The sequence below is a fragment of the Primulina huaijiensis genome, chromosome 12, assembly GCF_012295235.1.
Source record: "Primulina huaijiensis isolate GDHJ02 chromosome 12, ASM1229523v2, whole genome shotgun sequence".
NCBI lineage: Eukaryota > Viridiplantae > Streptophyta > Magnoliopsida > Lamiales > Gesneriaceae > Primulina > Primulina huaijiensis.
The window spans coordinates 1,376,438-1,397,854 of NC_133317.1; the positions used below are offsets into that span (position 1 = coordinate 1,376,438).

Sequence of the window (21,417 nt, forward strand, 5' to 3'; positions counted from 1 at the left end):
CATTTTGGCAAAGATGATAAAATAATATAGCTACTTCGGATTGTTGGTGTTTTCTAGAAATAAGAATAAATAAGCAGTTTCTATTTCTTTGAATTAACAAAGGCATGCAATGTACCTTTTTACTACGATCTGATCTTATTCTAATTTTACGATATTTTTCATAAAAAAAGTGATGATTTTTTTTAAAAAAAAAAGAAACCATTTATATTTATCATTTAATTTTAATTTTGACAAATATTAGGTACTTAAATGACTTTTCATAAATAATAATAATAATAATAATATCCGCGCGACTATTTATTTCCTGAACAGACGTTTAGTCAACAATCACGTATATCAACCTCAACAATCGCGTATATCAACCTCCTCTCGGATTCACCGTGAAGTGACGTCATGACATCCTCCGCAATCGGATCAGCTGCCGGTAGCTTTTCCAGACTCAGCATCGATGACTGGGTATCCGCTGCACCTAATCTACACAAGAATATTTCTCTCCTCTCCCCTCAGCAGGTTCTTATCTTTCTTAACTGCTGAAATTTTAATCGTATGCGTGCATGAGTAAGTATGATCGAATTGTATTAGAATTGTGATTGGTAGCGTTTTGAATGTGTGTGGATAGGTGGAGTTAGCGAAGATGCTGCTGGGATTGAATCAGAGCCATTTGTTTGAACACTGGCCAGAGCCTGGGATCAGTGATGATGAGAAGCTTGCCTTTTTTGATCAGGTGATTTTCCGCTAATTTTTTTTTACATTAATTACGTGAGGTCACTCATGTGAGCATCTGCGCAATTGCATCTATGTTTCAGTCGCATCTTGGTTTTTAATTCTAAAGAAACCTCAATGCTGATAAAGATTTGGAGAATTAATTACGTTTCTTCATGAGAATGCACTATTCTCTATCTTGTTTATTAGAAGGAAAAAAAACTGGAATTTAGATCAAGTGCGAGATCTTTGGTATCACCTCAGATCCATTGGATAAAGTTTCAATTTTAATTTTTGTGTTGTTCTTTTATTTTGAATTTTTTTATGCATATTGTATATGTTTCTCCTCCTTCATTTCATTTACTTATCGAATATGAATATGATATTAAAACGTCAGAAATTTTCAGCAATAATTTTATCGATGACTTCATAATTCAATAGTGTGTTGAATGGTCTAGGGTAACGGAATCTTGATTACCAAGGGAAAATTTTTTTGTGCGGATAAATCCGGTCACTAAGTTGATGACTTAGTGCATAGCAATCTAGCTTGATAAATGCGGCTTTTGTTTCATTTTCTCTGTGAGAATTGAAATCCTTATTCTTATGTTTTCCTGGCAATTTATTTATTTTAGATGGAAAAATTATTTCCACTTTGAGTAATGCGAATACACTTTTTGGCATGTGTTATTTTCTTTTTTCTTTTACTTTTTCAAGATTGCTCGGCTTGATGCAAGTTATCCTGGAGGCCTACCATCATACATCAAAACTGCCAGGGAACTTTTGGCAGATTCAAAAGCTGGGAAGAACCCATTCGATGGATTTACGCCTTCTGTAAGTTAGTGGTCTCTATGAGCTTCTACTTTTCTAATAAGTTTATCGAATACGTTGGATGACCATTTATTTGTTTCTGAGATTAGGATTTTTAATTGTATCTCTCTCTGTTTTTTATCGACTTTAAATATCTTTCTTGAAATGAGTTTCTAGATTTTTAGAGAATTTTTTTAATTTACTCCACATTCTTTTGGCGACGTAACCTAAAATATCAATTATTCTGCAAAGTGTATTTGGTTTCATGGTTTATTCTGGTTTCCCTTAAACGCATTCATATGAGATTTGCTCACTTCTTTAACTTGACCTACAGAATCATTTCAAGTGGAGTTCTGTATCATTTTTAACAGGTTCCATCTGGAGAAGTTTTGACTTTCGGTGATGATAGTTTCATTCAATATGAAGATGCTGGTGTCCATGAGGCAAGGAAGACTGCCTTTGTTCTTGTTGCTGGGGGCCTTGGAGAACGACTAGGCTACAATGGTATAAAGGTAAGACAGTCTCTTGCATGAGTAGGGGGCATTTTTCACTGTAAAAATAATCTGTGACTGTTTATTTTGTGAAGTGGTTAGTTTTGATTTGATGACATGTTGATATTTGTGATATTCAATTGGTCGAGAATAAAATAAAAAATAACTAATAAATAAGTAACTGGTCACGAGGACCTGTCAGAATGTAGACTGTGTGGTGTAATAATTTATTCAGCCTTGTAGAAACCTATCTAATGTTTTATAGCAGTAAAAGAATCAACTGCAGTTCTTTGACCTCTATCATTCCGCTTTGCAGGTGGCTCTGCCTCTAGAATCAACTACTGGAACATGTTTCTTACAGCACTACATCGAATCTATTCTAGCCTTGCAAGAGACTAGCTGTAGGCTTTCCCAAGGTTCGTTTATTGAGATTTTTATTCCGGTAACTTAAGTTGCCCATGAACTTCTATTAAGGCATGGAATGTTACTTGTAAGCATCTTTGGTACTTGATTTGCATCTTGTATCGATGCCTTGTAATAATTTTTCCCTCACGCAGCAGTGTCACTCTATGTACTTCTCATATTTTGAACTTCTTCAATAGTTTATTGGTTCTCTTTTCTGTATTTCATATCTACAGAAGCTCGTGAAATATAATACGATCATACCACATAAAATTGGGTGAATCAGAGATTTCAGTCCTGTAATGTCGATAGGAGGATCAGAACAATGTTTTATTTTACCTTGAGTTCGATCATAACAGTTGTTCTTTAGAAAAAAGCAATTGATTTGGTCATATTTCTTTCTTTTTCCTCTCTCCACAAATGTAGGTGGAGGACCGACAGAGATTCCTTTGGTCATAATGACATCAGATGACACTCATATGCGTACCTTAAAGCTATTAGAATCAAATGCTTATTTTGGGATGAAATCCACTCAAATAAGACTGCTAAAGCAGGTATTCAACAGATCATGTTCTGGAATTACTTTAACGGTACTATTTGACTACAATATGGCCTTTGCATTTTTACAGGAAAAAGTTGCTTGTTTAGATGATAATGATGCCAAGCTGGCCGTGGATCCACAAAATAAGTTTAGAATTCAGGTAGCTTTTGTTGTCAATAGGAGATATGAACTCTGTCATATGAAGTGGTTGGTGTGATCCACATAGTCTCATCGGTGCAGAAACTCAATCTGATTGTATGTTCTTGGTTCCCACTTTTCTGCAGACAAAGCCTCATGGTCATGGTGATGTTCATTCGCTTCTTTATTCCAGTGGAATCCTTAAAGAATGGTAAGTTTCATGTCTGGATTTCTTGGCCTTCATGCTGTTAATTTGTTTAAGATAACTGGTTTTTGTGGTACTTTAAAACCCGCAAGTTATCATGCTATTTGAAGCTTGTTCTCTTTCTGCCAGTTTATCATGGTGTTATGATTTATATTCTGCTCTACATTCAGGCTTCATGTTGGTCGAAAATGGGTTGTGTTCTTCCAAGATACTAATGGTCTTCTGTTTAAGGTTTTGTTAAAACTCAATCATCTGAGATTCTAAAATTTAACATATGTTCCACAGAATTGCCATTTTTTATCCTTTTTGATGCTTTATAATAGGGAATTGCAGCTTCATTGGGTGTCAGCGCCACCAAAGGCTACCAAGTAAATTCTCTTGCAGTTCCGAGGAAAGCTAAGGAAGCTATTGGTGGAATTACCAAGCTTACTCATCAAGATGGTGTGTCTTATTGACAATAAGCCTATCCTCCATATGAATTCATGCACATTTGCAGAAATTTCTCCTTTTCTGACTTAGCCTTGAAGTTGCTAAAATTGTTTCTCACTTTCTTGTCACTGGAATATTCTTCTAAATTGATGGCCACACTTTTTTGCAAGTCAGTAGCAGTTTCGATTTGTATTGGCTCTTCTTAACTTTTTGAAGAAGCTGTTTGTGCTATTATATTTAGTTTGTCACTTAGAAGATGTCTTGGTCAGGAAGGACAATGGTGATCAATGTGGAATACAATCAACTTGACCCTTTGCTGAGAGCTACAGGATATCCAGATGGTGACGTCAATTCTGAAACAGGATTTTCTCCTTTTCCTGGAAACATAAACCAAGTACAGACATTACAAAAAGTTGTTATGCATTTGTTTTGAATTTTCCCTTTTGGTGATGTCCCAAAGTTATTTTATTTTATTTTTGGTTCCTTCCACGCGCTAGTTCGGGCAAGAGAGTATAACAAACAATATTATATGTTTGCATGAGCATGTCCATGTAAGGTCAGTGCATCTTTCGAACTGGAGTGGGTAATGCTTTTAGTTTGCATATCTTTGTGCTGAATCACTTTTAGTTTTGTAGCTTTTTCCTCTCTGTGGCCCCATTTTATTGGGAAAAATTATAGTCTAGAGACTACTCAGCAAATGTTGATCCATGTAAAAAAAAAATTTTTAAGATCATGGATTACAGGTTTTAGTTGATAGCATGCAATGAATTTACAATCTAACTGTTGACTGAACTGTTTGCATATGAAGTTACATATTTTATAGGTGACCATTCCGGTTTTGTTTTTTTTTTTGGTAGTTGATTATTGAAATTCCGCCTTATTTGGATGAGCTTTCAAAAACAGGAGGTGCGATAAAGGAGTTTGTTAACCCCAAGTAAATTCTCTTTCATTGTCTCTGCATTTCTGTATGAAATTCATGTGCTGCTATCTGGAATTGAGGCAAATCTATCTGGAATCTCATGTGATCACTCTTTCTAGATCATAAGTCATGAGTAATGTCACATCGTTACAAAAAGTTTCTTGGGAATTTTAACTCACCGCATGCCTTAATGATGGTACCTTTTTTTCGCAAATCGATGGAAATAATATTACCTTCAATCTGAATCAAGTAGAACAGTTCTCATCCAATAAAATATGGGTTAACCTGATTTTTCATTCTGCTGGAGCGGGTAAAGCAGAATTTCAATTCTTCATTTTTACGTTGTTTGTCTATTCTTGGAATACAAGCTAAATGATGGATGGCATTTATTCCCAAAATTAATAGAAGAGAAAACTCTAACAGCAAATGATTGCTAGTGATTCTTTTTTCAAGTACTTTGTTAGTTTTCATTTTCCTTAGGTCACCCCTGCTTGCCTAGGAATTCAGATCGATTTGGTTTTTGCTTTGACTTAATACTTCGATTGCTTGCTAAAATTTAATAAGTTCTCTCTTTATGCAGATACAAAGATGCCACCAAAACCGCATTCAAGTCATCTACTAGACTTGAATGCATGATGCAAGATTATCCTAAAACTCTTCCTCCTGCTGCTAGAGTTGGATTTACTGTAAGCAGAAACTGTGGTTTAATTTTTTAGAATATTTTGAATATATTTTTATAGTTATGAAAAAAAATGTTTGGGTAACCACTCAGGTGATGGATACTTGGTTGGCTTATGCACCTGTGAAGAACAATCCTGAAGATGCAGCTAAGGTATGAATATCATTTTTATATTATGCATGAAGCAAAAACTATAATTGAATATTGATATTATGTTTGGAAAAACATAATTAGTAGTTGAAAGAGAAAAAACTTTGAATTGGATCAAGGGTTGATGAGTTGGTACCTTGAGGCAAGTGAGCCCCTGATATATTTTCTTATTTGGAGAAACCCACTCATGCAGTGCATGTGGATAAACATATTCGATCAGCTTTTATCAACGATCTATCGCAACATATACTGTTTGCGTCCTACCATTTTTCACGTGCCTGGGGTTGTGTAATGTCTCGTTTTGCATTTCATGAATATAATGTTTCGTAATACATTCTGGATCTCATATGTACCTGCATTCCTATATTGAAGGTTCCTAAAGGCAATCCATATCATAGCGCTACTTCTGGGGAAATGGCCATTTATAAAGTGAACAGCTTAATTTTGAGAAAGGTATTTGCTTTGTTTAAAACTCTATCAAGTTGAAACTTGCAAGTTCAATTGAAGCATTTATGTGCGACTCTGATGTATTAATAACATGGCTGAACTTGTATCAAGGAGAAATTGGGAACCAGTGTTGTTTTATCTTGAAAAGAAATGGGGAATCCATTTCGTATTTATAAAGAGAAATAAAACATCTGTTTCAAGTTGAAAATGAACCTACATCTGTTTCAAGTTGAAAATGAACCTAGAGGAGATAAACGAGGACATGGTATACTCAAGTGGATTCATAAACCCTTACACCACAAATTCCCTACTATTTTACCCAACCTAAAATCATTTCCTTTTTGCGTTATCACAGGCTGGTGTTCAGGTAGATGATCCTGTTCATCGCGTATTCAATGGACAGGAAGTGGAAGTATGGCCTCGTATCGTGTGGCAACCCAAATGGGGGCTCACGTTTTCCGACATTAGAAGTAAAGTCAGGGGGAATTGCTCCATTACAGCAAAATCTACCATTGTCATTAATGGCAAAAGCGTCTATCTTGAAAATCTTGCCTTAGATGGGGCTCTTGTTATAAACGGGACCGATGATGGTGCAGAGGTACTCTAATTATTTGCAATGACAGTTTGTGATCTGGTTAACCCTTGAACACGTGACTTCATAAAATCTTCTTTCTGAAATTTTGATCCTGGTGACCTGTTTGATTGAATCAAAACACATTTATTAGTTGTGTTCCAAAAAAATAAACAAGCCATTAATCACATTCAAGGGCTTCTCTCTTCATTTGTATAAATTTTTTTTTTTTGCATTACATTGACAGGTTAAAGTTGGGGGTTCTGTACAAAACAAGGGATGGATCTTTGAAGATGTTGATTACAAGGATACTTCAGCACCAGAAGAAGTGAGAATCCGGGGTTTCCGAATAAACAAAGTTGAGCAACTGCAGAAGCCATAAAATGAGCCTGGAAGTTTTTTGCTAGGTTGAATTTCGCAATAAAGGTTGGTTCTTTTCATTTTATATTTACATTACAATAATCAAATACTGCGAGGCAGCCCATGAATCGATCACGAGAAATCGACTATTTTGTAGAATGATATAAATTCAACTTACTTAGGTAGTGTGAAATCTCTGATCAATGGAGTACTTGTGTACACAATGGGATTGATCGATATAAGTATTTACTAATTTCATTATCAATAATAAATGAAATTGAGTGGATATTGTTGATTGACATAGGAGACTCGTTCGGTGTTCTCTTTCGTTATTGATTACATATTTATTTATGGATAAGTAGCAACTGACTTGTCATTTTTAGCCATTTGGTGAATTTATTCGAGTTTGTAGGTCTTGCTCGTTTAATTTCTTAATAAATTATTGCTTCTTGTATTTATAATATAGGTGATAAAATATTTAAAAATATAATTACAAAGAAAATCACTCGAAGAAAATCGTACTACAATTAATTCACAATGCTGAAAACATGTATTAAACCAGAATCCTACATTTGACTTTTTTTTTTATAAAAATTGTGTCCTTTCTTCTTGGTTTGTGAGCTGAAGAAATGAACACCAAATTTTGGTGTCATGGTTTGATTCCTCTACTTCATTATGCCAAGACTCAAGAGCGAGCCTGAATCTATCACCCTAAAAAATGGACAGGAATAGTCTTCAATTTTTGATGAAATTTTTAAATATATTTATTTTAAAATATGTAGTCATATCTCATTGGTATTTGGTCATAGATATTTTGTATTTAATTTTTTATACAAATTTGACTGTTGGTTTTGCACCATTCATGTCTACCTCAGTTTTTATACTATCTCTGAAACATGTTACATTTTCCGAAATATTCCTTCAACATGATATCTTTATTTCCAGGAAAAAACAAAACACGGCAAAATTGAAACTCGGAACTCAAGAATAACGTGAGAAAATTAATGTAACATGATTATATTTTAAAATATAAATTAAATAAAATCGTTGTTGACACATAAAATAATATTTGATTTTAAAATTTATGCATATATATAATATATGGTACATCGCGTGTCAAGGCCGTTAGCTTTTATTATTAATAATAGTGGTCTTTATTCTAGCTTGCCTGTTATGAATTAAAACTATGTGATGGGCTTGGATCGGATCCTAATATTCCAATTGAAAGTCTTAGGCCATCTCCAACGCTGCACCAAAATGATGCTTTGGTACAGTGTTAATTGTTCCAACGGGAGCTGCGCTATTTTGCTGTGCCAAATTTGGCGTAGGAGGAGATCCTGCGCCAATTTGGCGCAGGGGTTTCCTATTTTTNGTAGTAGAAATATAATATATGGTATAAAATAGTATTTTGTTTGGTAAGATTTTTAAGTGTATGATAATTTTGAATTTTTTGATGAAAGGACAAAATTGCCCTTTCTTCTTTTTTTTTCTTCCACTCCGCGCCGGTGGTCGGTCGGAAGCGGTGGTCGGTCGACGGCTGGCGGTGGACAGACGGAAGCGGTCGGCGGCGGTGGCGGCGGCTGGCGGCTGGCGGTGGACGGTCGGAAGCGGCGGCGATGGTCGGCCGGAAGCGGCGGCGGCCGGCGGCGGTGGTCGGCCTTTGGCGGGGGTTGCCGTGGGCGGTCGGTGGAAGGAAGTGGTGGTGAGTTTGAATTTAGGAGAAGGGTGAAATTGAAAAAATATGATGGATTAAGAGTGGGATAAATAATTTTAGTGGGTGAAGAGATATTATTTTAGTTACCTAATATAACTTAATCATTCATGAGAGAGATTGACTTGGATAAATAACAAACTTACCAAACGAGTGATTAGGTGGATTTTTAAAAAATAAACCCACCTGCAAACCAAACGCTACCTGAAAGTCTACGGTTGGTTGGAACTTCCGGGACAGTACACAAAATGGAATTTACGGGCTCGCCGGTGATCCAGCTGTCCGTGCATTACACGCGCCTCTCTTTTCAGCGAGACAACGGATCGATACAGGTCAGCACCTCCGTCTGGCCCTACTCTTTTCTTCTCGTTAAATTTTCTGAGCGCTGGTTGTCCTGTCCCGCTGGCCACACGAATCCTAACCCTTACGCTTCCTTTTTAAACTTCAATAGCAAGCGCGGGGTTGAGCTAGGCCTTGGATTCGGCGTTGCAGCCAGGGGCTGTGCTCTGACTGCATGATATTGTTCTGACAGACATCGCTCCGGTCATGCCGGCGTTGAAGCGCTCCGGACATGCCGGCGTTGAAGCACAACCTGAAGTGCAACAAGCGGGTGTTGAAGAAGAACCTGAAGACAGCTTAACTGTATTAGGAGCAGATGAATTTGTTGAAGCCGCCGTTTGATTTCTTGATCGAGACGGACGTGATTTACATTGAGAGGACTGTGGGTCCGTTGATCCAGGCTATGGAGGGTTTCTGTCGGAATAACGGCGTTGTGTTGCTAGGGTATCAGTGGAGGTCTCCCGAAGCGCATGAGTTGTTCTGGGAAATGTGTGCGGCGGTGTTTGAGGTGGAGAAAATTCCTCCTGAGCATTTGCATCCAGAGTACGCTTACGAGGAGACTGACGTTTATGTTTTCACGAAGAAGAAAAAGAAGAAAATGGAGGAATTGGTTTCTTGATTGATTCTCGAATTTAGTGAGAATATTGTAATTTATCAATGCACAAATTATCAACTTAGAATGATTGAAATGTTTGGTTTGGAATTGATGATGAAAAGCTAGTGAATTATACTTCATACATTTAAACAAATAAGAAAGAAATCACTTCATCTTGATATAAAATTGCCTTTGTATCAATAATCCTCGTTACTTAACAGAATGTGTGTAAAGGTGAAGTCTTTAGCTGTTTCCTACGACAGATTGGGAATTTTGTTCATTTCTCTGTATTGGCTTTATTAATGTTCATGGAAGGAGCTTGACTGGAAAATTCCCTACTATTTAAAGCCATGATATGATGTCTGCCGACTGAATTAAAACGGCCGATTCTACAGTTTTCATGTCACTGTCTGCCCGTTCAGATCTCTAACCTGGTACGTGTAAATTTGGGAGACTTGATCTAGTTTTTGTCATATATGTTGTAGACTCAATCCATTGCAGATTCCTGTAACGTATTTTTAAGATTTAGTTCTGAAATAGTATGTTGTGGCACGAAATCGATAACTGTATAGATATATCGAACTGTATAGATTATCGTGATGACTACTAAGCTGCGGAAATTCCTTGAATGAAGTTCCAATAATTGAAACAAGAGCTAGAACATAGCAAAGGAGGGTATTTCCTTAGTACATACTACAGGCAAAGAGACCTTGAGAGGGAATTTGTTTGTGGTGTGTGATATTTGAAAAGCTCTCGCCTTTGCTTGATCAAGTTTATGGTTGTTGAAAATGCAGTGTGTTAAGTTAGGAGCAACCACGAGGGTAATGGTTGTGTGATATCTTTCATAAGAAAATTCTGTGTTAATTGAATTAAGATTTCTGTCGACATTGGGACACAGTAATTGTAGGACAAGCCCAGCTAATCTAAATTCATAACAGATGAAACTTGAGATAAACCTTGTATATATGTTCTGTAAAAAGCCACGAAATTTAGATAGCCATTTTCTATTCTAGGGGAGCATAAGGGGTTCTTGTACCCGACGACTTGTGGTTCCTAATATTGACCCCATATGACACTGTCATGCCTACATTAAATTTTGGGAAAAGATGAGGCCCCATCTCACCAATGGGCAATGAGGGTCTGTGGTTGTGAAAATTGAGAGGTAAAAGCACCAAGTCATAGGCTACCAAGCTTGTGACGTGACACCTTACCTGCAATTTTCAAGTCATCCATATGAAATGGAAACCGATGTGATATCCACGGGACCAATCAAAATATCTGTTCAAACTTCAGCAAAATGCCTAAAATTCCATATATACTCCACTAAATTACCATTCCTTGCATTCAGTACTCAATTCTTCCGATCGATTTGAATGTGACTTTAGTCAAATTTACTATCACCACTTCTTAAAGAAATCAGATTCCTAATTGAAAAGAGTGCATAAATATATTCATATCAAACTTCCTTCCTTACATTCCTCTTCACAAAAAGAAGGGAACGTCTCAGTATCTTTTTCTGCAATTTTGGGCATGTAAACTCCCGATTCTTGTAGCATATTCACCACTCTGCGCATAGAAGGCCGGTTATTCGGGAGGGAACTGATACAGAGTAGCCCGATGTCGATTACCTTACAAATGTGTTCTTTGAATCTTGAATCGAGGTTTGGATCAAGCACATGTTCGACTCCTTTCTTCTCCATTATAGCACAAACCCATGTTGGTAAATCTTTCTCCCCAAATTCTCGATCGATGGGACGTCTTCCTGTAACCAGCTCCAGTATGACTATACCAAAGCTGTATATGTCACTCTTTTCATTGACATGAAGAGTGTAAGCATATTCTGAAATGTGTATTATATGTTAGCTAGGACAGAACATTGGCCCCAAGATGTAAGCTTTATGAGAGACTGTAAATCATGTCAATACCTGGTGCAATATAGCCACAGGAACCAGCAATGACGGACATGGACTGGACTGCCCTGTTAACAGCTTTGACAAATTTGGCAACTCCAAAATCTGAAATCTTTGCTCCAAAATCTTCTCCCAGCAGTATATTGTTGGATTTTACGTCCCTGTGAACGATTGGAGGAACACAATCATGGTGCAAATACGAGAGCCCTTCAGCAGAATCCAAGGCAATCTTGAACCTCCTTGGCCAATCCAAAAATCGATGCTTATTACTATGCAGCAAATCTCCTAAGCTCCCATTAGGCATATATTCATAGACAAGAAGCTTGCAATTAGCAGCATTGCAACAACACCACAATCTGACAATATTCTTGTGCCTGATTTGCCCAAGCGTCTCAACTTCAGCTTCAAATTCTCCTTTATCAGAACTGACAACACCAAAACCAGTTTCATCCTTGTTTTGTCGGCCCCACAGCTTCTTAACTGCAACCGTCTCTCCGTTTCGAAGAATAACTTTGTACACTTTTCCAGAGGCACCAAATCCAATCACGTTGTCTTCTTTGAGACATTCGTTTATTTCGAATTCACTGAAGCAGAGCTTATGGAAAGACGTCCATTTTGTTATAGTGGCCCCTCTTTGCATTTTCTTGATGCTCTTGTATTTCAACCCAAACCAAACAACCCCAACAAGGAAAATAACAACAGCTGTTGCATAAATAAATTTTAGCATCCACGAAAATACTTGGTTTTTGTACCCCTTTCTGGGTTTGCAATAACTGGCATTATCGATACACAAACCTGGATTACCAAGAAAGCTGTCCCTGTACATCCCCTTAGCAAAAAGAGGAGGAATATTACCTGAAAGCTGATTGTACGATAAATTTAGCATATTGACCTTCAGATTCTGGAGTGACATTGGAACTGGTCCAATAAGGTTATTCAGTGAAAGATCAAGATAACTAAGCGACGGCAGGTTCCCAAGTTCATCAGGGATATAACCAGATAATCGATTGTTAGCCAAATTAAGCTCATTCAGATCCTTCATGGAATCAGTTCCCTTTGGAATTCCACCAGTTAGTTCATTGTTACTAAGATCAAGCCTCCCAAGTTGCCGTAAGTTCACTATGGAACCAGGGATTCCCCCAGTAAAATAATTATCACTTGCTGAAAACTCAACCAAATTCTCCAACGACCCAATTTCGTGAGGTATGCTCCCAGAAAATCTGTTCTTCGATATCAAAAGGGTTGATAAATTTTTTGCACCATATATCATTTGTGAAATACTTCCTGAAAAAGCATTGCCGTAGAGTTCTAGCAAGTATACGTGAGGCAAGCCCCAGAACTCGGCCGGAATTTCACCATAAAGCTGGTTGTTTCGCATTCTAATCCGGCTTAAACTCTTGCATTTCCCAAGATTCTCAGGAATATTTCCTGAGAATGCATTGTTTATCAAAGCTAACTGCTCTAAAGCTCCACGATGGCATAAAAACTCTGGAATGGGGCCCGACAGGTTGTTGTTTGACACGTCCAAAGTTTGCAAAGCCGTGTTCTTGCCAAGTTCATGCGGTAACAGACCCGTGATTCGGTTTCCAAACAATTTGAGTTCATATAGATTCGGAGAATTAGCAATGCTAGAAGGGATCAAACCCTCAAGATTGTTCTCGAACAAGTTCAAAGACTCCAGAGGTAAGTCACACAGATCAGCAGGAATCATCCCAGTAAATTTATTAATTGAAGCATCAAATCTTTTTAAATCAGTCAAATTAGACCACCCCGTTAGCAAATTTCCATTAAAAAGGTTGCTATAAAGTTCGATTTGTTCGAGGCTCTTGAGCTCAAAAATAAAACTTGGTAGTGATCCTGCGAGTGCATTACTGGTCAAGTCAAAATTCCTGAGTCGATGCAGCCTGCTGAAACTCTCCGGAATCGAACCAACCAACTGACAATTAGAGAGCCAAAGCTCTACAAGATTCGTCAAGTTGCCGAATTCTCGAGGAAGTTGACCAGGTGAAAAGGGATTGTATGCCAGCATGAGAACTTTTAGGCTTGTTATATTACCAAGAGCAGCAGGGATTGTGCCATTTAGCAGATTCTCAGTGAGTATAAGAGTCTCAAGCTGTCGGAAGTGACCAAAATTTGCAGGCAGCGAGCCAGAAAAATTGTTTGCCGCTAAATTTAGATATCTGCAACAAAATATCACTCAGAAACATGCGATTTAAAATTAGAAAAACGTATAAATCTTTGAAATTTCAAGAGCAAAAATATTAATCCAAATCCTACGCGTGATTTTTCTAAAATCTAAAAGTTTGAAAAAATTTAATTTCGATTTCCTCATTAATGAAGACGGCAAAAGTTGGTCCGGCAGTAGTTAATAACACTTACTGATAGACAACTCCCTAATGAAACATGGCAACCCCACCAAAACAAAAGTCCTAAACGTCCATTCAAAAAGTTAACAAAACAAAAAGAAGTCATAAAAATTCAAATCAATTACGAAATCTCTTTCTTAATTTTGATTATTCCCAAGGCAGCATGCCGCCCACGAAAAAAACCAACTGCAGAAAACTTGACCCTTGTCTAGACAACCATTGTTTGATATGAATATTTACAGACTGAAAAGTCATCTTGATTGAAGTTTCTTGAAATTTTTCAAACAAATAATCAGTGAAACAAAAATTACTCTACCTACCTGAGAAACCGGAGGTCGGAAAGAGTATAAGGAATGGGACCAACAAGAATATTCTCGGAGAGGTCAATGTAAGTGAGATTCAGGCAAGAGGAAATGGATAGGGGAAGCGAAGAGCCGATGGAATTGTTGGAGAGATGAAGAAAAGAGAGCGAAGGAAGGCTGCATAGGGAGACGGGGAAAGAACCGTAGAGAGAAGAACCGGAGAGATCGACCGACACGACGGAATTCTGGTGGTTGCACTCGACTCCGGTCCAGTTACACGGGGTGGCATCCCGATCGGACCAGCCGGAGAGCGAGCCGGCCGGGTCGGAGAACGAAAGCTTCACCTTTAGGAGGTTTGATCCTTCTTGATTCAAGGCATAAAGATTGAAGACCAGAGTTAGAGCATGGAACAAGAGGAACGAAGCTGAGATTTTCACTTGCATGGCTACTTGTGATGATAAAAATACACTCATGCAAAGAGAACTGAATCAAGAAGATATGCCCCAGTTCCCACTGGGCTTGAATTTATCGGAGATTTGAAGGTGAAAGTGATGGTAACAAGTGTCATTCTTTTGGGGTGGAAAACATAAAAAAATACCATATTTTCAAGTGCAAGGAAACGGGAAAAATGTGCGGTGACTTAGAGTTGGGGAAAAGGTGGAGATGAGTGGAATTGGAATGGAGTAAAAGAAAAAAGAACGAAGAAAAGCGTGAGGTGTTTTTTGTAGTTTAATGTGGATATCGGGAAAAGAAGCGTGGAAACGCTTACGGGGAAGAACAAAAATGGAATTCGAACGGCGAGCGGGTTGTTAAATGTGAGCGTCGATTTTCAAAAGCGTGGGGTCTTTTTGCGTTTGATTGGATGGCTTTATGGCTCATTCTCGTCTGGACTCTTTGGATTTTTGCAATTCCAGTGTAACTTTTTGTGGAACCAAATTCTTAAATTTTACATCTTTCATCGTCTCTATTATGTCGATTTTTTTTCCTAAATATATAGTTCGGTTTCTAGATTCATTTTTTTTTTAATGTTTAGTTTGTTTTTCCAAACCTAAACCAACCAACAGCACTATCTAGCCCGTGCTACTTAATTTTTTTAAAAAAAGATAACTTTTTTCTTCTGTCAAAGCACAATGAAAAGTGAAGAACATCAATCACTCGAGAAGAAAAGCATGTTTTAAACACATTAAAACTCAATTTAAGCACATTAACTCTTCTTGTATGCTCTGTGTTTTTGGCCCCCAAGATGCGTAAAATTGCAATTAATTTTCTTTGCCGAAAGTCTATCTAGGACGAACTAGCGAGAGTGAAAATGGGTTAGGTTCATATATTATGTGTGTTGTTTTATGCACAAATCATATTAATTCGAGTTTTTTTGCTTCAGAAAAATTCTGGACACGGGCAAAATGAGACCGAATTCCTCTGTATCAAATAAAATCCTTAGTTGCAATATCAACTAAATTGCGGGTTCGATGTGAAAATTATCATTTTAAAATATTTGATTTATTAAATCTCAAAAGCAAAAGCTATATATTAGTCATGTACTGATGCAATTTTCTTTAAAATCAAGTATTCAACGTATATTTTCATGACATCTCAAAAATCGTGAATCATGATGCATGACTTTTAAAATATCATAAATTTGTGTTCAGGGCGCTGCCAGGACCAAAATCTCGCCCCGGGTGCAAAATGACCATTTTGTCCCTGGAAACCCAAAAATTATCATTTCACCTCTGGACCTCTAAAATTTATCCGAAGCTTACTAAACTCCTTAAAATATCCCAAAATATATTTAAAAGCATTCCTAGATGTAAACTCGAGCGAAAATCATAGCTTATCTAATTCGCTTTAAAACTTCGACCGAGATCCCGGTTTTAATCCGAATCAAACCGAAACTAATCGAAATCTTCCCAACTTTTTATCATATTTTAAAAACAACCTAAAAGACACTAAAAACTCTAAAACCATATCCAAAACTTTCGGCTGGAAGATCCCACAAGAAACAACCTCTCGGCCGTCCCCTTCCCTTGATCTCATCAGAGTCCCTAGAACCTCAAAGTTGTAGATCTAAATATGAACACGACAGGAGGTGAACAACCTTCCATAACCTGGTCATCTTCACAAGAACCACCAAGAGAAAGTGTCGGATCTCAGAATGTTAATATGAGAGAATCCCAATCAGATTTCTACACTAGTGGAGGAGCACACAAGCGGGAACAAGGTCAAGGAAGCTCAGGTATCGGTTCTAGGGACTCTGATGATTCGATGGAAGAATATAAACTTGATTTGGATGATTGAAGAATTTTAATCGTATTACTTATTATTATGAACTTATTAATTATTTGTTGTGTTTGTGTGACATTGTGACTTAATTATTTCATATTTTAATATATTATTCTAAGATAAATATATTTTTTTTTAAAAAAATGTGCGCCTTGCTTCGGTAAGTCGCGCGCCTCGCCTTGCGCTTTGCGCCTCAGGCTCCAGAGCCCTTGTGCGTCTCGGTGCGCTTTGCGCCCTTGACAACTATGGTTTGAAATAAATCAACCTTAAGCTCTGATATCATTTCGAGAAAGCGCGGGAATCAATTAAAATCAAATAGGTAATAAGGGTATTTTTGGCATTTTTAATGAAAAATTTCACTCTCTTACTAAAACCAACACTCTTTTATAAAATGTACTGAATTCTAATTTAAAGCAGGGTTTTAGTTCGTGAAGGGTTAACATTGACGCCCGCGCGATGAAGGCGAAAGTGATTTCCCGTTCTGCTGATGAATTCACCCGTGAACGAAGCCAAGACCTGCAGGTAATATACACTTTTAATCTTCTTGATGCGGTGGTGTTTTACTGAAAACCAGCTGGATTGTCAGCTTCTTAGTTTGGAAAGCTAATTTTTGGATTTCTTTTATTTGTAGCGGGTGTTTCGTAATTATGATCCGAATCTCAGATCCCAAGAGAAATCAGTCGAGTATGTTCGAGCTCTTAATGCTGCTAAATTAGACAAGGTTCCATTTTCTTATGACAACTGATGTTATAATTTTGATCTGTGTGATGTTATTTTGTCATCCTTAGCTAATTGTTTGAGTTTTATTTTTTCATTCTTAGTTGAGCTCAAGTGGTAATTAAAGATTTGCTTCGTGTTTTTGTTGTGGTAGATATTTGCCCGTCCATTTATTGGGGCAATGGATGGGCACGTTGATGCAGTTTCATCTATGGCTAAGAATCCGAATCATTTAAAAGGGATATTTTCCGGTTCTATGGATGGAGGTATAATTGTTGATTTGGCTTATTTCTCTCTCTGTTTTTGTTTTGTTTTGTTTTGTTTTTTGAGTTTTTATGTTTTGATGTGAATTCTGGTCCGGTTTGTGGGAAGTTTGCAAGCACCTAATGTTGATATGCTAGAAATTACTTGTAACTGCTCGTACAAAATGATGGATCAAAACATTGACTAGAACGAAGAAGCAATTATAATGCTATAGTAATCAATGGGATTTGATAAAATAGAAAGAATAGAGAGAAGCCTGGAGAGATAAAAAACTTGAACAATCATCTGATTGCATTCCTGACACAATAAAAAACTGAAACTATATTTATTTAACTAATTTATTATCATAACTAAGTGCTTTGGCCTCTTACTTTTTCCTTATGTTCACAGTTTAGGAAGTGGTGTGCTTGTTTTTATCTGCTTGGCTTCTGCTTCTACTGCCTTTCTCTCCTTATGCTTCTTTAAATGGACTATACTTTCTTTGATCCCTAACATATCCAATATGTAATTTACAATGTTTTGAGCAACAATAAAACTAATTTCAATCTACAAGCAAAAACAATCAACTACATAATTGGATTCACAATCCCTAACAAAGCCGCTAGTCTTATAATGCTTGCCAGTGGCAGTGATTCATGGTCAAGGTATATGCTTTCACAAAAGAGCTACACCTTGAGATGAGCCTCACTGCTCCTTTAGCTTGGTTGCACATTTTTTGGGTTCGAAAAACAATTGTTGCGGGCCATATGATACGTACCAATTTTTAGCCCTCTTAAAGCTAAAAGCTCGTTCTATTCTGTGTATGTTGTCTATTGAAGCTTTAAAGCCAATTCTCTGTCACATTTGCAGATATCCGTCTTTGGGATTTGGCCATCAGGTAATGCAAGTGGGTTTTTTAATTTGTGTTCTAAGATTTTGCATTGACTGTAGTAAGTTTTTACCTGTGAAGTTACTCGATGTGCCTGATTTGCATATATCCCTTTTTCTAATGAAAAAGTAGGTAACTTTTCAATATACTAGAAAAATTGAGGAGAAAAGTAAAACAAAAAAATAAAGTTTCTTGTTCTGACAATGTTATACTCCTTGTGACAATTAGGCGGACAGTTTGCCAGTTTCCTGGGCATCAAGGTGCAGTACGGGGTTTGACGGTGTCTACTGATGGTCGTGTTCTTGTGTCATGTGGGACGGATTCCACGTGAGACCAAAATCCGCCTTTTGATTTTGGAGCTGAATTTGTATTATGTTCCATATCTGTATTGTGTGGTTGGCATTATTTCTTATGCTCTTCACTCTATCTTTACGTTCCAGCGTCAGGCTCTGGAATGTTCCCTTGCCTTCTCTTATGGACTCTGGTGATATATTCAACAGTGAAGCCAAGGTTGGTGACTCTTCATTTCACCTAGTTAATTATTGCATTGTAATCTATTTGTCTGAAATAAAATTTGGGTTCTCCAGGAGCCACTGGCAGTCTATGTTTGGAAAAATGCTTTCCGGTAAGATTCTTTAGCTTTTTTTTCTTAAACGTTTGTTCTACATACTTCCCCTTATCCTTATCGATGATATGGATTTCAGTATTTTTTTCTGTGATGTCTTGGTTCAATTGTGTTATGAGTTTTTTCCCTTATATTTTTTACTCAGGGCTGTTGATCACCAATGGAATGGTGATCTGTTTGCTACTGCTGGAGCTCAAGTGGACATATGGAACCACAACAGGTTTGATTAAAATTGTATATCTACATTGTCAGTAGACCGTGGAGATGTCAAGGTATCTAAAGTTTTATGTTCCCTTTACATTCAGGTCTCAGCCTGTCAACAGTTTTGAATGGGGCATAGATACATCTATATCTGTGCGATTTAATCCCGGAGAACCGAATATATTGGCGACATCAGGCAGGTCTGCTGTTACAGAAATTGAGTTAATAATTCCTGTTTATACGTGCGACAAATTAGCTTACATCTATTAGATTAAGGCCATGGAAAGTCTTTTGTTGATTAAGGTCATTGAAAGTCTTTTGTTGACGTGTTATTTGATATGGAGCATTTTAGCTTTTGATTACCCATGTGATAAATATTTTTAGAACACGTTCTGGTTGTTGCTGATACATGAATCACCATGCAATGATTATCAGAATCTATGATAAATTTATTATAAAAAAGACTTCTTTATTGGGAAAAATGTCTCTGAATGTAGATACCAAACTTTGTCCAAGTGACCGAAAGAATTTGACTGGATTAACTATCTATATAATGAATAAAACAATACATTATGTGGTGCCCCACCAGACATACGGCGGTGGCCAACAACTCATTGAACTATGCCCCAAACAGCACCAGAAACCCATGTGGCCTGCGTGTTTTGCAATTTTTATTTTTACCCTTTCAGATGACTAAATACATTTTTATTCCCGTTGTATCTTGTGAAGGTGCTTGGAAATTGAGGTGTTCATCTTGTTTTATTTTTTGTTACTGACTATAAATAACAATCTTTTTCTGGATTTCGGTAAATATTGTGGTCATCGATACTGTTTTTGTGTTACTATTCTAGTTTAGAACTATTTCACCCGTCCGTCAACACTTTATTGGATATATTTCTCAGAACTCTATCAGTTCTCCTTTAAGCTTTAAAAATGGGGTATTTCATCCTGCTTGGCGTTCAAACTTCAAGTGCTTTTAATTTCATTTTTGTAATGATCGCCCTTATAACTATCCGAAGATAGTGTTTTAAAATCGAGTTAACGTGCATTGAAAATGTAGTTGCAAATGTGGATTGATGAATTTAAGTTGCTTTGTATATGTTAACGAGTGCTGCTATTTTGCCAGCCTGTGCTAGGTGATTGCTCTGTATTTTTTCTTACGCCTACGCTTGTCCTGACTCTCTTGTTTGCAGTGACCGAAGCATTACATTATTTGATTTACGATTGTCATCTCCAGCAAGAAAGATTATCATGAGGGTGGGTCATGTCATTTTCTAACTTATTAAGAAATTTTCTATTTTATGAAAGACGTTTTCTGGTCGAATAATTCTGAAGTATATTTTACTTTTGAGCTCCGTCCTTAATGTGTTGTAAACTTCTAGTTTTTAGGAGTTTTGATCAGTAATTATTGATAGCAATGTGTTGGACTTGGCAATGTTTGTATTTTGGAAGTTAGTCTACAAAGAATGCTATTAGTTAAGGTACATGAACAAAAAAAGTTGTATGTTGGTGAAAGTTGCTTCTCAGGTTTGACTTTTGAGAGGATAGATGGGTGAAATCAGTGATCTACGGTGTGTCACAAATCTTATTATCTCAATCAAAACAATCATGTTACGCACGGCATATATTTATGTTTTTTTTAGTCAAAAGAATTTGCGGAGAGTTGGAAGAATTTGCAGAGCTAGATAATAATCAGTTAAGTATGCTATTTGTATTAAGTCGTGATCGTCCACAGGAGCATGGCTACTAATCGGGAAATGGGTTTGTAGGAGAATAATGTCATGTGGATACTTTTAACGTAATTTACTTAAATTTGGAACAAAGTACTCTTTTTGCACATATCACTGCCATTAGATTTGCCCTGCAGAACTATGTCTGAGTTGAAGAATTTGGTATTTTATTATGCTACATTATGTGCTCTAATTAGAGCCTCTTTGGAAAGCAGAAACTATGTGAGAAATGAGAGTGAGCGCTGTTTTGGACATTCCAAACTGAATTAAGCTAGGAGAACAAAATTGTGCTACATTGAGTACATATTGCTAGCATAATTGAAAACTAAGATGAAATATTCAGTGCTTCTATATATTAGTCAATTACTTAATAATCGGGCCTTGTCATGTGCACTCAAATAATTGATTGCATTTTAAAAGTTGGTTCTTCAGTGGAATTTCAAATGGTAATGGAAGAATACTTGAGTGATACAGAAGCCCTGGGAAGAAGCTATTTTTTATTCAAAAAAATTCTTCTTTTATTGATAATTTTTCACACTTATCTGTACTTGTCATGGAAGCTATTGGTATTTACTTTGGTAGCATGCATGTCTTGTGTTGAAATTTTTATTTTTGTTTACATTGTTTAATTCATTACTGCTAGGGTTAACATGCTTACTTTTTCTCTT

The 21,417-nt window shown here is 36.9% G+C and overlaps 3 protein-coding genes and 1 pseudogene across 3 annotated transcripts in view; 3 read left to right on the forward strand and 1 right to left on the reverse strand.

Moving 5' to 3' along the window:
• The first annotated feature begins 312 nt into the window (after positions 1 to 312).
• Positions 313 to 7,140, forward strand: LOC140989960 (UDP-sugar pyrophosphorylase-like). The gene is made up of 17 exons (XM_073459521.1): positions 313 to 510; positions 620 to 724; positions 1,417 to 1,533; positions 1,881 to 2,021; positions 2,317 to 2,416; positions 2,829 to 2,956; positions 3,032 to 3,103; positions 3,228 to 3,292; positions 3,457 to 3,517; positions 3,610 to 3,727; positions 3,985 to 4,109; positions 4,573 to 4,649; positions 5,215 to 5,320; positions 5,407 to 5,466; positions 5,836 to 5,916; positions 6,266 to 6,508; positions 6,729 to 7,140. The coding sequence occupies exons 1-17, from the start codon at positions 394 to 396 to the stop codon at positions 6,861 to 6,863; spliced, it is 1,851 nt and encodes a 616-aa protein (XP_073315622.1). The 5' UTR covers positions 313 to 393; the 3' UTR covers positions 6,864 to 7,140.
• A 1,330-nt stretch (positions 7,141 to 8,470) lies between these two features.
• Positions 8,471 to 10,025, forward strand: LOC140990158 (uncharacterized; annotated as a pseudogene).
• A 217-nt stretch (positions 10,026 to 10,242) lies between these two features.
• LOC140990157 (uncharacterized) lies at positions 10,243 to 15,011 on the reverse strand. Its single transcript, XM_073459733.1, has 3 exons — positions 14,083 to 15,011; positions 11,412 to 13,576; positions 10,243 to 11,326 (listed from the first exon to the last, which is right to left on the reverse strand). The coding sequence occupies exons 1-3, from the start codon at positions 14,535 to 14,537 to the stop codon at positions 10,938 to 10,940; spliced, it is 3,009 nt and encodes a 1,002-aa protein (XP_073315834.1). The 5' UTR covers positions 14,538 to 15,011; the 3' UTR covers positions 10,243 to 10,937.
• Positions 15,012 to 16,653: 1,642 nt separating this feature from the next.
• LOC140990070 (uncharacterized) overlaps positions 16,654 to 21,417 on the forward strand; it is an 8,302-nt gene continuing 3,538 nt past the window's right edge. Inside the window, exons 1-10 of the mRNA XM_073459653.1 lie at positions 16,654 to 16,866; positions 16,976 to 17,065; positions 17,216 to 17,327; positions 18,175 to 18,202; positions 18,422 to 18,520; positions 18,634 to 18,703; positions 18,781 to 18,818; positions 18,964 to 19,038; positions 19,124 to 19,219; positions 20,213 to 20,285. Coding sequence (XP_073315754.1) covers positions 16,801 to 16,866; positions 16,976 to 17,065; positions 17,216 to 17,327; positions 18,175 to 18,202; positions 18,422 to 18,520; positions 18,634 to 18,703; positions 18,781 to 18,818; positions 18,964 to 19,038; positions 19,124 to 19,219; positions 20,213 to 20,285 — 747 coding nt within the window. The 5' untranslated portion in view covers positions 16,654 to 16,800. The remainder of the gene's footprint in view (positions 16,867 to 16,975; positions 17,066 to 17,215; positions 17,328 to 18,174; positions 18,203 to 18,421; positions 18,521 to 18,633; positions 18,704 to 18,780; positions 18,819 to 18,963; positions 19,039 to 19,123; positions 19,220 to 20,212; positions 20,286 to 21,417) is intronic.